The 13,787-nt window shown below is 58.8% G+C and overlaps 5 protein-coding genes across 5 annotated transcripts; 2 read left to right on the forward strand and 3 right to left on the reverse strand.

Annotated features, from left to right (window-relative positions):
- Positions 1 to 537: 537 nt before the first annotated feature.
- Positions 538 to 3,619, forward strand: MYCTH_2298711 (uncharacterized protein). Its single transcript, XM_003660365.1, has 3 exons — positions 538 to 1,103; positions 1,290 to 3,010; positions 3,104 to 3,619. Exons 2-3 carry the CDS (start codon positions 1,302 to 1,304, stop codon positions 3,228 to 3,230), a joined length of 1,836 nt encoding a protein of 611 aa, XP_003660413.1. The 5' UTR covers positions 538 to 1,103; positions 1,290 to 1,301; the 3' UTR covers positions 3,231 to 3,619.
- Positions 3,620 to 4,065: 446 nt separating this feature from the next.
- On the forward strand, positions 4,066 to 7,906 carry MYCTH_2298714 (uncharacterized protein). Its single transcript, XM_003660366.1, has one exon. It carries the CDS (start codon positions 4,269 to 4,271, stop codon positions 7,665 to 7,667), a length of 3,399 nt encoding a protein of 1,132 aa, XP_003660414.1. The 5' UTR covers positions 4,066 to 4,268; the 3' UTR covers positions 7,668 to 7,906.
- A 238-nt stretch (positions 7,907 to 8,144) lies between these two features.
- Positions 8,145 to 10,021, reverse strand: MYCTH_2051209 (uncharacterized protein; the record flags this gene model as incomplete). Its single annotated transcript, XM_003660367.1, has 5 exons — positions 8,145 to 8,717; positions 8,891 to 9,369; positions 9,444 to 9,630; positions 9,724 to 9,806; positions 9,925 to 10,021. 5 exons carry the CDS (start codon positions 10,019 to 10,021, stop codon positions 8,145 to 8,147), a joined length of 1,419 nt encoding a protein of 472 aa, XP_003660415.1.
- Positions 10,022 to 10,494: 473 nt separating this feature from the next.
- On the reverse strand, positions 10,495 to 12,987 carry MYCTH_2298716 (uncharacterized protein). Its single transcript, XM_003660368.1, has 2 exons — positions 11,689 to 12,987; positions 10,495 to 11,524 (listed from the first exon to the last, which is right to left on the reverse strand). The coding sequence occupies exons 1-2, from the start codon at positions 12,497 to 12,499 to the stop codon at positions 10,710 to 10,712; spliced, it is 1,626 nt and encodes a 541-aa protein (XP_003660416.1). The 5' UTR covers positions 12,500 to 12,987; the 3' UTR covers positions 10,495 to 10,709.
- Positions 12,988 to 13,131: 144 nt separating this feature from the next.
- MYCTH_2314145 (uncharacterized protein) lies at positions 13,132 to 13,488 on the reverse strand. The gene has a single exon (XM_003660369.1). It carries the CDS (start codon positions 13,480 to 13,482, stop codon positions 13,270 to 13,272), a length of 213 nt encoding a protein of 70 aa, XP_003660417.1. The 5' UTR covers positions 13,483 to 13,488; the 3' UTR covers positions 13,132 to 13,269.
- Between the last annotated feature and the right edge of the window lie 299 nt (positions 13,489 to 13,787).

The raw sequence follows: 13,787 nt of genomic DNA on the forward strand, positions 1-13,787 counted from the left end.
GAAGTACAGTACATACATACTCTAATATAACGAAGCTGTAAACAAACTACAAAGCTCCGTTCAGTAAGTAGGGTGGTTGTATTCTTGTTTCGTTTGATGCTCAACTGGTCGGTTAAGGTTGGGTCTTTTGGACGAAGACCGCATATTAGTCACCTACCAAGGCAGTTCATCAGATGCGGTCCGGACTCGGGTAGGCCTGGAGCAGCTGATCGAGCTGATCGAGCTGTGGCGGGGAGCCAAGCGCATCAAGCCAATCCTGCAAGCAGCTAACTACCACAGCAAGTACAGTGGGGTCAGAAAAGCGTGGCCAACCTCCGTACAGGCCTAAAAAACTGCAAAAGAGGACTTGGCATTTGGCGGTCACAGTCGTAATCCGTACTTGGGTTCGTAGCAGAGTAAAGTACCCAGCCCATTCATTACACTGAAGCACATGCCACCCGAGTTGCAAGGAGTTAGTGTAGACATCCCCGCTGCCCTGCCCCACCGCAACCGCGGCGAGCCGGGCATTCAATGGCTGAAGACGGTAATTAGCCTCGGCTCGGGCCAAAGGGCTCCCATCGTCGGCCAGACCTTCCCGGCATCCCACGCTGCGGCAACCCAGAGCGCGCTTTCTCCGACGTGGTCTCCATTAGTGTGCACAGCACAGTTTCCGCATACCCAAGCAGCTGCCGATGCGTTGCGACGGCCTCGGACCTGAAATTTTAGAAAGTACCTAGGCTCGCACACGGAGAACGTGTGCCGCAAAGGACCGAATCCTGCACTGCCAATCTCCCGCGGCTCTCTGGCAAGAAGCGACCCCACCACCCCCGGACTTGTGTCAATAGATTCCAGGTGTCTTGCCAGTCTTGCTCCTGAGGGAGGGAGAGAGAGAGAGAGAGAGAGAGAGAGAAAGAGTTGTCTGAGAGCCCGAAGCCAACCTCGTCTGCGAGCTATCTTCTCGTTTCGTCTCCTTCCTTTCCACTCCCTACACTCCCTAAAGCTCGTGCTTTTCCAGCGTCGCGCTCGACGATAAGACAGAAGTTGGGATGTTGGCCGCGATTGCAAGGACAGAGGCTCGGTCTCCTGCTCTTCGAAACCTGTCCAAACACACGGCTACGCCTCTGGTTAGTGTTTGGATTTGCTCTTGATTCCGTTCCCCCACCCCCCCCCCCCCCTCCTTTTTTCTTTTTTTTTTCCCTATTCCCCTTCCCTTCCTTCCTTTCTTCCTTCCATTCCCCTCCATCCCGCGGAGTTGCGCCTCTGCTTGCTTCTTTCTTCGCGCATCATGATGCTGATTCCGCCACCTGCAGAGATTCACAGCCATGGCTCCTGCGAACAAACGGAATAGCAGCTCCCTCCCAGCGGGGTATGTCGAGGACAAATCCAAGGGACTCATGCTGCGCTTCCAGGACTCGCTGCCCCGCCTTCCCGTCCCGACGCTGGAGGAGACCGCCGCGCGCTATCTCAAGACCCTCAAGCCCCTCCTCACGCCTCCTGAGCTCGAGAACAGCTACAAGGCGGTGCAGGAGTTCATCGCCCCCAACGGCCCCGGCCGCAAGCTGCAGGAGAAGCTGATCGCCCGGCGCGAGGATCCCAAGATCAAGAACTGGCTCTACGAGTGGTGGAACGATGCGGCCTACCTCAGCTATCGCGACCCCGTCGTCCCCTACGTCAGCTACTTCTACTCGCACCGCGACGACCGGAGGCGGCGCGACCCTGCCAAGCGCGCTGCCGCCCTCACGACGGCCGCCCTCGAGTTCAAGAAGCAGGTCGACACCGGCACCCTTGAGCCCGAGTACATGAAGAAGCTGCCCATCTGCATGGACAGTTACAAGTGGATGTTCAACGCCAGCCGCGTCCCCGCGAAGCCCGCCGACTACCCGGTCAAGTTCGACCCCGCCCAGAACAAGCACATTCTGGTGATCCGCAAGAACCAGTTCTTCAAGGTCGCTCACGAGGTGGACGGCAAGCAGCTCAACACCTCGGAGCTCGAGCAGGCCTTCCGCCGCGTGTACGAGCTCGCCGGCGAGCGCGCCCCGGCCGTTGGCGCCCTGACCTCGGAGAACCGCGACGTGTGGACGGACGCGCGGGCCATCCTCCTCGCGGCCGACCCTGCCAACTCCAAGGCGATCGAGGCGATCGAGTCGGCCTCCTTCGTCGTCTGCCTGGACGACGCCAAGCCGGTGACGCTCGAGGAGCGCGCGCACGCCTACTGGCACGGCGACGGCCAGAACCGGTGGTACGACAAGCCGCTGCAGTTCATCGTCAACGACAACGGAACCTCGGGCTTCATGGGCGAGCACAGCATGATGGACGGTACGCCTACGCACCGGCTCAACGACTACGTCAATGACGTTATATTCAACAACAAGCTCGACTTCTCCGACCCGACTGTCCGCTCCAACCTCCCCGAGCCCCAGCCGATCCGGTTCGTCGTCACCAAGGAGGTCCAGGCCGAGATCGACCGCGCCGTGCGCGACTTCAACGCCGTCATCGGCCAGCACCAGCTCGCCGTGCAGGCATACCAGGGCTACGGCAAGGGCCTGATCAAGAAGTTTAAGTGCTCTCCGGACGCCTACGTACAGATGATCATCCAGCTCGCCTACTTCAAGATGTACGGCAAGAACCGGCCGACATACGAGTCGGCGGCCACCCGCCGCTTCCAGCAGGGCCGCACCGAGACGTGCCGCTCCGTGTCGGAGGAGAGCGTGGCGTGGTGTCGCGCCATGGCGGACGAGACGGTCGACAACGCCACCCGCGTCGCCCTCTTCCGCAAGGCCATCGACGCCCACCTCGAGTACATCAGCGCCGCCTCGGACGGCAAGGGCGTCGACCGCCACCTCTTCGGCCTTAAGCGCCTGCTCGAGCCCGGCCAGGAGGTCCCCGCCCTCTACAAGGACCCCGCCTACGCCTACTCGTCCTCTTGGTACCTCTCGACCAGCCAGCTGAGCTCCGAGTACTTCAACGGCTACGGGTGGAGCCAGGTCATTGACGACGGCTTTGGAATCGCCTACATGATTAACGAGAACAGGTTGGTTTTTTTTTCCCTTCCTGATCCGTATCTCCTGTGTCGGGATTTGCCGGTATATATGGTGACTAACTCGTTTTCTTTTCTCCTTCACAGCCTCAACTTCAACGTTGTTTCCAAGGGCCTCGGCAGCGACAAGATGAGCTTCTACCTCAACGAGGCCGCCAACGATATGCGCGACATGCTGATGCCCACGCTCGAGGCTCCCAAGGCCAAGATCTGAGAACCTTGTTTTGTGGATCGAAACAAGGACTGGTGGCGTGGGAGAGCGTGTTTGGATATCCGTTAAGGACACGGCAGGGCAAGGGAGCGGCGGGAGATGTGTGGGTGGGTTGTTGTTCATCGTGTTAGCGAACCATGTGATGAGTTGTCTGGGAGCATGTCATGCATTTTAGAACCGGGAGTAGCTGTCTGGCATCATAGACCCGACGCCATGTAGCGCTCTCTTCTCTCTAGCAGCATATCATTGTACAAAATAACGCAGCTGACAGGCTTTGGCCGACCTCTTAACCTTCCTTGGATGATGCTTGTATCAGGGTTTGGTTGACGCCCCACAATTGTTAGCAGAAGAGGTGCTATAACTCTGTATACAAGACGTATCCTGTAACTGATGCAGTACTGCCTTTATATATATATATATATATATATATATATATGTATATATGTATATATGTATATGTATATATATTATTGTATGTGGGTTCATCATGCGCTTCAGAAAGTTTCTGTAAGAATCGCCTCGATCTTGGAGCGCCTCCTAATTCTGCCTCGCATCATCTCCAAGTGTTTGGCTGCGGACAGTTCATCACTTAACATACAGATAGGTAAAGTTGTTTCGGCGGATCACCACACTGATTAACTCGCGGTGTCAAAAAAGGCGCCCAATAACGGCAAAGACCATGCCAATAAGGGCGAAGCGCGCAACAACTTTACCTTAGCCTCCAAAATACAGGCTCAAGAACATTGAGTGTACTGTACCTTACTCTGTACATAGTTACCTCAGCTAGCATAGCACAACAAGGTGGGGTCTGGGTAGTTGCCCCAGCGTTACACCGCGATCTTGCCCACTGCATACTGTGGGGTTGGTTACTCTTCCCGCCCGTTGTCGTCACCAACGGCGCTCCACCAACGGCGCTCCCAATCGGGTTCAAGTCAGAGCATACCTATCTAGGTATTGCAGACGGCATCTGGTGGCCGCATGCTCGACGAATGTTGACCGCCAACATATGGGAGTTTAAGAGCTCAGAGCTGACCGACCAGCATGGCTGACACGGTCGAAACGGAGCTTGCCAGCGTCAACGCCATCGGCGCAGCGCCCCCGTCGGATGCGTCGCCTCCCCGTCAAGACATCCCTCAACGCATTCCAGAATCCAAAGACACATCCGAGCCCGTTTTCCCGCCCCTGCACAACAATGCCGGCGCAGACGCGGACTCGATCGCGTCCGGGGCCTCGGCCCCCTCCCGAGCAGGCCCTGGCGGGGTTGGGGACGACAATGATGAAGACGAGCCCGCCGTTGCCCGGCCGTTTCTTCGCACCTCAAGTCCCGATCCGCAGTCCCGCCCGGGTCTGGCCAAGTCGGTGGACGACGAAGATAGTGAAGAGCGCGTGGGGGTCGGCAACGGGCCGGGGCGGCGGCCCAAACCCAAGCAGAGGATGCACCGGTTCAGCCTGTATGAGACGGCGAGCCGCTTCTATATCGTCGGCGGCGACGTGACCGAGAAGCGCTACCGCATCCTCAAGATTGACCGCACCAACGATGACGCCTCTGAGCTGAGCATGACGGAGGACAAGACCGTGTATACCCAGAAGGACATGAATCAACTGCTCGACACCATAGACGACGGCAACAAGGGCACGGGTGGGCTCAAGCTGCGGTGCACCACGTGGGGTTTGCTGGGTTTCATCAAGTTCACCGGCCCGTATTATATGCTGCTGATCACAAAGAAGAGCACGGTCGCCATGCTCGGCGGCCACTATGTCTACCAGATCGACGGCACCGAGCTGATCCCTTTGACGTCGCCCAACTTCAAGGCAGACCAGCGCAACACCGAGGAGTCGCGCTTCCTGGGCATTCTCAACCACCTCGACTTGACTCGTTCGTTTTACTACAGCTACTCGTACGACATCACCCGCAGCTTGCAGCACAACGTCGCGCGCGAGAGAGCTTCGCTGCTCAACGGCAGTCCCTGCTCTGCCGATGACGACTTGAACACCATGTTCGTCTGGAACCATCACTTGCTCCAGCCGGCCGTCAGGGCACTCAACGCCCCGTTTGACTGGTGCCGTCCCATTATCCATGGCTATATCGACCAGGCCGCCGTGTCCGTCTACGGGAGGACTGCCCACATAACCATCATTGCGCGACGCAGCCGCTTCTTCGCCGGCGCCAGGTTTCTAAAGAGGGGTGCTAACGACCTGGGATACGTCGCCAACGATGTCGAGACGGAGCAGATCGTGTCCGAGGCCCTAACGACCTCGTTCCACGCGCCGGGCCCCAAGTTCTTCGCCAGCCCTGCATACACCTCTTACTTGCAGCATCGCGGCTCCATCCCGCTCCATTGGACACAGGACAACACGGGGGTTACCCCGAAGCCGCCGATAGAGTTGAACCTGGTAGATCCCTTTTACTCGGCGGCCGCGCTGCATTTTGACAATCTCTTCGAGCGGTACGGGGCGCCCATCTACGTCTTGAATCTGATCAAGGCGCGTGAGCGCACCCCGCGCGAGAGCAAGCTGCTGGAGGAGTACACCCGGGCGATCGCCTATCTCAACCAGTTCCTGCCGGCCGACAAGAAGATCATTTACCGAGCCTGGGACATGTCGCGCGCCGCCAAGAGTCGCGATCAGGACGTGATCGGGACGCTCGAGAGCATTGCCGAGGAGGTCCTGAACACGACCGGCTTCTTCCAGAACGGGGACGGCCACACCAGCCCGATCCGGGTGCAGAACGGCGTCGCGCGGACAAACTGCATCGACTGCTTGGACCGTACCAATGCGGCCCAGTTCGTCATCGGAAAGAGGGCACTCGGCTACCAGCTGCACGCCCTCGGCATCCTAGGGGATACCACGGTAGAATACGACACCGACGCCGTCAACCTGTTCACTCACATGTATCACGACCACGGTGACACCATCGCGGTGCAGTACGGCGGGTCGCAACTGGTCAACACCATGGAGACCTACCGCAAGATCAACCAATGGACCAGTCATTCCCGCGACATGATTGAGAGCTTCAAGCGCTACTACCACAACTCTTTCCTGGATGGACAGCGCCAAGAGGCTTACAACTTGTTCCTAGGCAACTACATCTTTGCTCAGGGACAGCCCATGCTGTGGGACCTTGCCACCGACTACTACCTCCATCACGAGGATCCCAGGACGTGGTTGGAAAAGCGGAAACGTGACTACATTCATTGGTACACCCCCGAGTTCTTGAAGGAGCGCGTGATTCCACCATATCCGACCATCCCTCGGGCATCCAAGAACAACCCGGTTTCGGCCTATGATGATTACTGGCTGGAATACTACCGTCCGTCTACCCTCTCTTCCTTTCTCAAGATGTTCCCTTACAAGATGAACTCGACCATCAAATACATACCCCTCAAGTCGACCCAGGACGGCCGCTATGACCTCAGTCCGTTTCGCGTGCGAACGGAAGCCGATAGCGACGTTCACGATAAAAAGAAGGCCAGGAAGGACACGACCGCCGTTGCGCCGCAAGACCTCGCCCGCACGGCCGATGACGCCGAGACATCATCGTTCGTCAACGAGAAGTCGCCGTCCCATACACGTACCGCCTCCAACAATGGTCGCATGTCCCTCCACCGCTGGCTGCACGAAAAGAACGCGCCCGATGGAACCCAGTCACACGATCGCCCTGGCTCTCCCTACCACCACCGCTACCCGAGTAACTCGAGCCATCACTATCACAGCCGCAACAACAGCATCGACGACGCCTCCCGCCACTATCCCAATCATCACCACGATAGCCATCGTTCTCACCGCCAGTCCGCCGGCCACACCTCTGCCAACCTAGCGACTGCAGAAAAGGGTCAGCCAGCGCACGATCAAGAAGAAGAAGAGAAGAAGCCGCACCAAACAGCTCTCGAGAAGTCGCGGGCCGCCCAGCAGACCTTCACCCAGGTCGTGCGCGACTCGCTTAACCCGACCGTCAGTGCTGCCGAGGCTGCCGACTACGCGCGCTACGTCGCCCACCCGCAGAACCTGCCGCTGGTGGTCTCCTCGTCGCCCAGGTCGCTGCTGCCCGCAGAAGACGAAATCGAACCCGAGTATATCGAGTACGTGAACGGCGCCTGGAAGGAGGAGGGACTGGGGCGGGCGGTGGGAGACTACCTTGACCCTTCTTCTCTTCTTGTTGGTGGTGGTAACGGTGAAGAGGGCAGGGAGGGGCTCAAGGGGGGGAGTAAAGGAAGGGGGGGTAATGGCACCGGCGGTGCTGGTGCCGAAACTTTTGCCAGGATCGGTGGGATATATCAAGGGGAAGCGGTGGAGGATGACTGGGTGCTGTACGCCGAGACGGTAAGGCTGCCGGAGAACCCGCTGACCGTTACCGAGGAGGACGCGCTCAAGAAGCGGTACAAGGCGTATCGGAAGTGGCTGAGGGGAAAGAGCCTGTTCAAACAGCAGCCGGTGGATTAGGAGTTGCCGTCGGCGCTGTCTGCTCCCGCTGGCGCTGGTGGCTGCTGCGATGCCGAGTCGTGGGGCGGGGAGTCCGCGGAGGAGAGTCCGACTCGGACTGGGCCGAAGAGGAGGAGCTCGGCTAGCTGGACGAGAAGAAGAGCGGAGCTAGGCGGGGGTCCTTCTCCACCAGCGGCGCGGTGTGCGACGAGAGCTCGATCGCCGCCCCGCCCTCGCCCTCGCCCTCGGCCGTCTTGAGCACGGCTGCCAGCACCTTGGACGTGGTGAGCAGTTCTTTCTCGAGCTGGGTGTGGATTTCGCTACTTGGATGGCGATCGTGTTCGGCCACGTGTAACCAGCACAGGACGAGGGCGTTGATGATTTCATCTTGCCACGGCGAGCCAGGGATTCGTGGCCAGCAGTTGGCGAGGACTGCCTGCAAGGCCTTGATGGCCGAGAGGAGCACCTGGGGGGCAACCGGGGCGAAAGGGTCTGTCATTATTGCCGAGCACATAGGTACGAGATCCTGAAGGGACGGGTTGGGGGGAACGCCGATATGAGTTCGGGGCCCTCAAATATGCTAGCAGAGAGAGCTGGGGAGCTCACCTTGAGATGCTTCACCGCATGCACGCCCATCTCGTTCAGTATCGTCTCTGTCTGCTGACACAGCACCTCCACGATGTTGACATGCTCCTTGGCATGAAAATATCCCATGAATACCCCCTCGCGAAGCATCTTGTCGAGCAGGGTGTTCTTTGGTGCCCCCGCGATCCCGTCCTTCCCCGCCGCAGGCTGTTTATCGGCGAGTCTGCGCAGTGCGAGGTACGCCGGGCCGAGCAGCTCTACCGACTCTTGCTCGGGTGTCAGGCCGGGGAGGAAGGCGAGCGTCGGGAAGACGGCGTCCTCGAACACCTTTGCCAGCCCCGTGTCGTGTAGGGTCCTGTCGGGCATCTTGCCGAGGAAGTCTGCCAGGATGAGCAGGCCACGGCGGCGGACGGACGTGGCGATGTCGTCGACGAGGGTGAGCAGGACGGGGATGAAGAGGGGCCAGTGCTTGGCGATGAGTTGGGTCTGAGTCGGTCGGTTGGCATTAGTAATTAGCGCGTGTTCCCTTTTTTTTCTTTTCTTTTTTTTTTTTCTTAGATAGTGCTGGTTCACAAAGAGATACCCCTTTTGATTCCGTTCTGTTCGAGTCCGTCCCGGAGAGTCAGAGAGTTACGACTGGGGTAATAAATAAAACTTACATCTGCTTCGCGCACCGCCCATCCTACCGCAGGGATGGTTCGCAGGTCGGTGAACTTCCACGGCTTCGTCTGGGCCGTGTCGTCCGGCATGCTCTCAGCCCGGCTGGCAGCGCCATCGACGTACTCGGCCTTGCGGCCCGAGGCCGTGATGGTGGAGGGCTTGGACTTGGAGAAGAGCGGGCGGAGGAAGGTCTGGAGGACCGTCTCGGTGATGAACTGCTCCTTGGTAGGCGCTCCCGGGACGCCGAGTAGCTGCTGCTGCAGGAGTCTGTCGGCGGTCGCCTTGGTCTCCGTGCTCGGCCGCTGGGGTCGCGTCTCGTCGGTGTAGGCGAGGAGGGTGAGCAGGACCTCGTCATCCAGCCGCACCGGGCTGGCGGTTCGCTTCACGAGCGCTTCGAGGATTTCGACGCCGGGGACTGCCAGATCCCGACACTGCTCAGAGAACTCCTCGCTGCGCTGGAGCAGCTCTTGGCCCGATACTGTGAGTTAGCTGAGGTTAGTAAGACAGACTCTGCTCGAGTCGGGGATAGAAGGGAAGGCAACCGAAGCATACACTCGGTCTGTTGACCGGTCCCATCCAGTTCCTCGTGTTGGGTGGCCACGGGCGCGATGACATTCGCCACGCCCAGCGCGAGCTCCTTGACTGCGTCCTCGTCGTCTCCGGCAGCTCCGTGGGCGATTCGGTCCTCACAGCGCAGGCAAGCAAGAAGTGAGACTAGGCAAGTCCCGGCCTTTTCCCTCTTACGAACGAACGATTCAGTTAGTCAGTTCGTTCGACTAATTCCCCCCTGTCTTGTGTTTGACCATTGGGTAAGCGTGTATTTTGTCCTCACCCTTTGTTTCGATGCACGAGCTTGGCCGAGCACTTCTCTCGTGGCATCCGCGAGCTCTCGCAGAGTGAAGGACTGAGGAACATCTGTGCGGACGTGTCACTGGTCAGCAGCCGCGTTTCAATGCACGAGTATATATATACATATCATCATATATATATATAAGCTCATATCTCAGGGGCGGTGCTTGCTTGACAAACGTACGCTGAGCAAGCTTGTTGGCGACTTCCTGAGGAGTCGTCCCCTCGCTCTTCTTCTCGACGTGCGCTGCTTCTGCTGCGATTCGCTCGAACCACGACATCTTTTGGTCCTCGAGGAGGTAAATAAAATGACTCGACAGAGGCCCAGAAGAACATCAAATGCGGGTCCGCACCATGCCCAGGATCGGGCTTTGCAATGTCAAGGAGCAGCAATCGATGGCTTTCGAAGTCAGATTCAAGCCCCACCTACTGTGACTGCCCCACGGTCCTGGAGGTTTAAAGTGCCTTTGGCTCTAGTTCGGGGCTCCGCTATTTTCTACCCCGGCACGACAAGTGAGCGCTGAAGCCCACTGTAACTTTGGTGGCTGAGGCAACCTGACCCTCCTTACCCTTCTTTCCGTTCAGCGCCTAAACACCCGAGTCGGGCGGCCTTAGGCCCATCTGATCTAAGGAACCTAGTAGTAATACAGAACTTAACCCACTGCAGACCTGAGGCGGGTTGCCCGTCTTTCGGGCACGCCCGAAACATATACTTCAATGGAGTTCACTTGTTCGAATGCAAAGTGAGAAACTTCCAGGTTTTAAACAAGGCGCGCAGCGACGCTCGCTTGGAGCGAATCTCGTACACAGAATAAGAACACAGAAAAAAAAGAAAAAAAGAACAACTGGGAGCCAAAAGGAAGCCCGATTCTGTTACTTCCATCACCATTGCTTTAGTGTGACCTGATATTGGACAAATCATAACCCCCGAGCCTGTTCAGCGCCGTGTTTTACGTACATAGTTATAGTCTAAGGAATGCCCAATTCCTCTCTTCTGCGCCGCACCTCCTCGATGGCCCCTGCCGGGTCCTCGACCCCCGGGTTCCGCAACTGCCATGCCAGCGCTACGTCCAGGGCCGGCCCCGTCCATCTCCCAGGCTTGACCCCCAGCTCCTTGGCCAGGATCTTGCCGTCGACCAGCCGCTTGATCGAGGGAGCGTTCATCACGTCCAGTTCGACGAGGTGGTCGAGAAACCGCTGCCATTCGGCCAGCACGTCGTCCCGGGAGGCGCTTCCTCCCTTCTCACCTGCCGGCGCGACGCGCTCGGCCAGGTCCACGAGGATGGCGAACAGCACCTGCAGCCGCCAGTTGCCGCCGCGGCTGTCCCAGTCCCTGATGGCCATGCCGAACCGGTCCCGCTCGTCGAGGCCCTCCCTCCTGTCCCGGACAATGTCCCTCAGCCGCAGGATGGCCGGGCGGTGGCGGTGCGCAGCCGTGATTACGTCGCTCAGCTTGTTGGGCGCCTTGAAGCCCTCCCTGGCCGCCTGCGTCGGGAGCGGCAGCGCAGGCTTCCCCGAGCTCAGCGGCGGATCGTCCGGCAGCTGCTCCCAGGGGGTGAGGGTCGCCAAGGCCCAGCCGTAGTACCGTGCTTCCTCGCTGGTGACGAGCAGGTCGTAGATGGAGCCGGGGGTTTTGTTTACCTCGAGGAAATCCAGGCACTCGTATGCCGACTTCCAGCTCGCCGTCTCCGGCTTGGGCATGTCCGCCCGCTCGGGATCCGTAAACACGGCGTGGTAGAGCCCGAGCCTATCGATCAGGCGCAGCGCCTCGACGGGCCGTTTGCCTGCGAAGATTGTATTGTCAGTTTCCGCCCCTCCTCCAACATCTCTCCGCACTCGGGCAGGAACGCGCGAGCGTCGCGCCGACACGATTGGAAAGTCGAGATGGTGTGTCTTTTTTCTGTTGTTGATTGTGTCCCGGAAAAAGAAAATAAAAATAAAATCTTACCTTTTAGCATCTTCTCCAGCTCCACCCCGATCCGCTCCCTCGAGATCTTGACCTTGAGCATACCGAGCACCCTCTCGTCCGCCATGACCTCCTCGGCGGCAGGGTCGATCCGGAAGCCCAGGCGGCTGGCGAAGCGCACCAGTCTCAGCACCCTCAGCGGGTCGTCGAGGAAGGTCTGCAGCGGGTCCATCGGGGTGCGGATCAGGCGGTGCCCGAGGTCGGCCAGGCCGCCGACCAGGTCCTCGACCTGGCCGGTGTGCAGGTTGTAGAAGAGCGCGTTGACGGTGGCGTCGCGGCGGAGGGCGTCCTCCTCGGCGGTGCCGAACTCGACGGTCGGGTTGCGGCTCTCCTCCGTGTAGGTCTCGCGGCGGAGGTTGACAAAGTCGACGTCGAGCCCGCACAGGCGGATGGTGCTCGTGGCCAGGTGCTTCGACTTGTCCGGGTTGCGCGGCACCGTGTGCAGGCGCCCGACGTCCTCGGCGCGCAGCCCGTGCCGCTCCCGCCGGTCCGGCTCGTCGCAGTACGCCCGCAGCCCGTCCACGAACGCCTCCCCCGTCATGGCGTTGATGGCCGTGTCGATGTCGTGCGACTCCGTCCCCAGCAGCTTGTCGCGCACCCAACCTCCTGCCCACCGCAGCACCAGCGGCTCCCGCCCCGGCGGTGCTGCGCTTTCCCGGGAGGATCCAAGGTCCCGGTCGTCGATGAATTTGGCCGCGCCCAGGAGCAGAGCTCTGAGTTGTTCTTCCCGAGGGGTGAGGGTGAGGGTGATGGTGGGGGTGATGGTGGGGCGTGGGTTGCTGGCGGCGGCCATGGCGGACGTAGTCGTCATCGCAATGGCGGCCGTAGTCTTGGTTGTGGGTATGCTTGTTGTGCTCGTGCTTATTATGGTTGGGGTTGCGGCTTGAGGTGCAGGTTTGGGAGCTGTGGTGAGAGGCCTCTCGGCGGCGGCTTGGGCCGAGATGGAGGTCTGGTCAAACTTGCGCTTCCTGGGAGTAAGTGGGCTTGACATCCGGAGTGCTCTCAGTCGGATCAGACGAGTCAACATTTGCGTGCTCGAGAAGTTGTTATGTTCACGTGTCGCTCATTTTTTTTTACAACTTCTTATTTTTAATTCCCAAATTTCTTGTCAGCGATGAGTCGTGCTTTCCCAAGGTTTCGATCGGTTTCCCGGGGCTCAGAATCTAACTTGGTGTTCGTGCAGCTGTATTTCCACTCGGTGGAGGCATCAACCTGGTGACTTTCCACATACAAAAGAATCCGACTTCATAAGGTGACTGGTTCACCAGGCCAAGACAAGGCAGCACAGTACAAATGTGTCCATGACACCGTGCGGTTCACACTGTCTCAACCTTGAGGCCTTCATCAGGGGTGAACCAACGATGTTTGAGGCTCAACAAACCAGCCGTGACTCAAAAATCAAACTGGTACAAGGCACACGTCCTGGTGTACACATCTGAACCGATAATCCTATTCGGCTCTGGCGCGCTTGATGGTCCGGGAATATCCATCCCAGCCAAGTTTATAGCAAGTGCTGCCCTGAGCGGATAGATAGACATGCTCAGAGCACAATTACACACCGTTTCATGGTGCCTCCGCTGGTACTGCCGTACCCCCTGCTTCTTCCGCCGGTGCTGTAGCCGTCGCCGTTGCCTCTACCACAGGCTCCTCCTCCTCCAGTGCGAGATCCGCCCTCAGATTCGGCAGGAACCGGTCAATCCTCTTCCACGTCTCATTCCACAGCTCCTCCTTCGAGGGGTCTTTGCTTGGCGGCACGAGGTACCCGTTGGTCGACATGATGAGCAGCACGTTCTTGAGGTTCTCGGGGACGGCCTCCTCCTGCGCGGGCGGTCCGGTTAATCACAATCCCGTACTTGTTACGCAACCCCGAATTCCAAAAAAAAAAAAAAAAAAAAAAACCAGCGGATCAGTGGACTTAACTTACCAAGCTATCACCCTGCCCACTATTCATCAACCGATCCATGATCTCAATGATCTTGATCCACAAATCCAGCATGCCATCCCACTCGGACAGCATGACGAGGTACTGCAAGAATACCTTGGACAGCAGAGAGGCCGCCTGCACGCGCGTTTCGCTCATG

This window comes from Thermothelomyces thermophilus, chromosome 1, assembly GCF_000226095.1.
Source record: "Thermothelomyces thermophilus ATCC 42464 chromosome 1, complete sequence".
In the NCBI taxonomy this organism is placed as follows: domain Eukaryota; kingdom Fungi; phylum Ascomycota; class Sordariomycetes; order Sordariales; family Chaetomiaceae; genus Thermothelomyces; species Thermothelomyces thermophilus.

Excerpts from the sequence above, each read along its gene's own strand:
- MYCTH_2298711 (XM_003660365.1), top strand. The coding sequence starts at position 1,302 with ATGGCTCCTGCGAACAAACGGAATAGCAGCTCCCTCCCAGCGGGGTAT. Across the intron at positions 3,011-3,103 it reads TACATGATTAACGAGAACAG|CCTCAACTTCAACGTTGTTT; the intron begins GTTGGTTTTTTT and ends TCTCCTTCACAG.
- MYCTH_2298714 (XM_003660366.1), top strand. The coding sequence starts at position 4,269 with ATGGCTGACACGGTCGAAACGGAGCTTGCCAGCGTCAACGCCATCGGC.
- MYCTH_2298716 (XM_003660368.1), bottom strand. The coding sequence starts at position 12,499 with ATGGCCGCCGCCAGCAACCCACGCCCCACCATCACCCCCACCATCACC. Across the intron at positions 11,525-11,688 it reads GCTGGAGAAGATGCTAAAAG|GCAAACGGCCCGTCGAGGCG; the intron begins GTAAGATTTTAT and ends CAATCTTCGCAG.
- MYCTH_2314145 (XM_003660369.1), bottom strand. The coding sequence starts at position 13,482 with ATGTCGACCAACGGGTACCTCGTGCCGCCAAGCAAAGACCCCTCGAAG.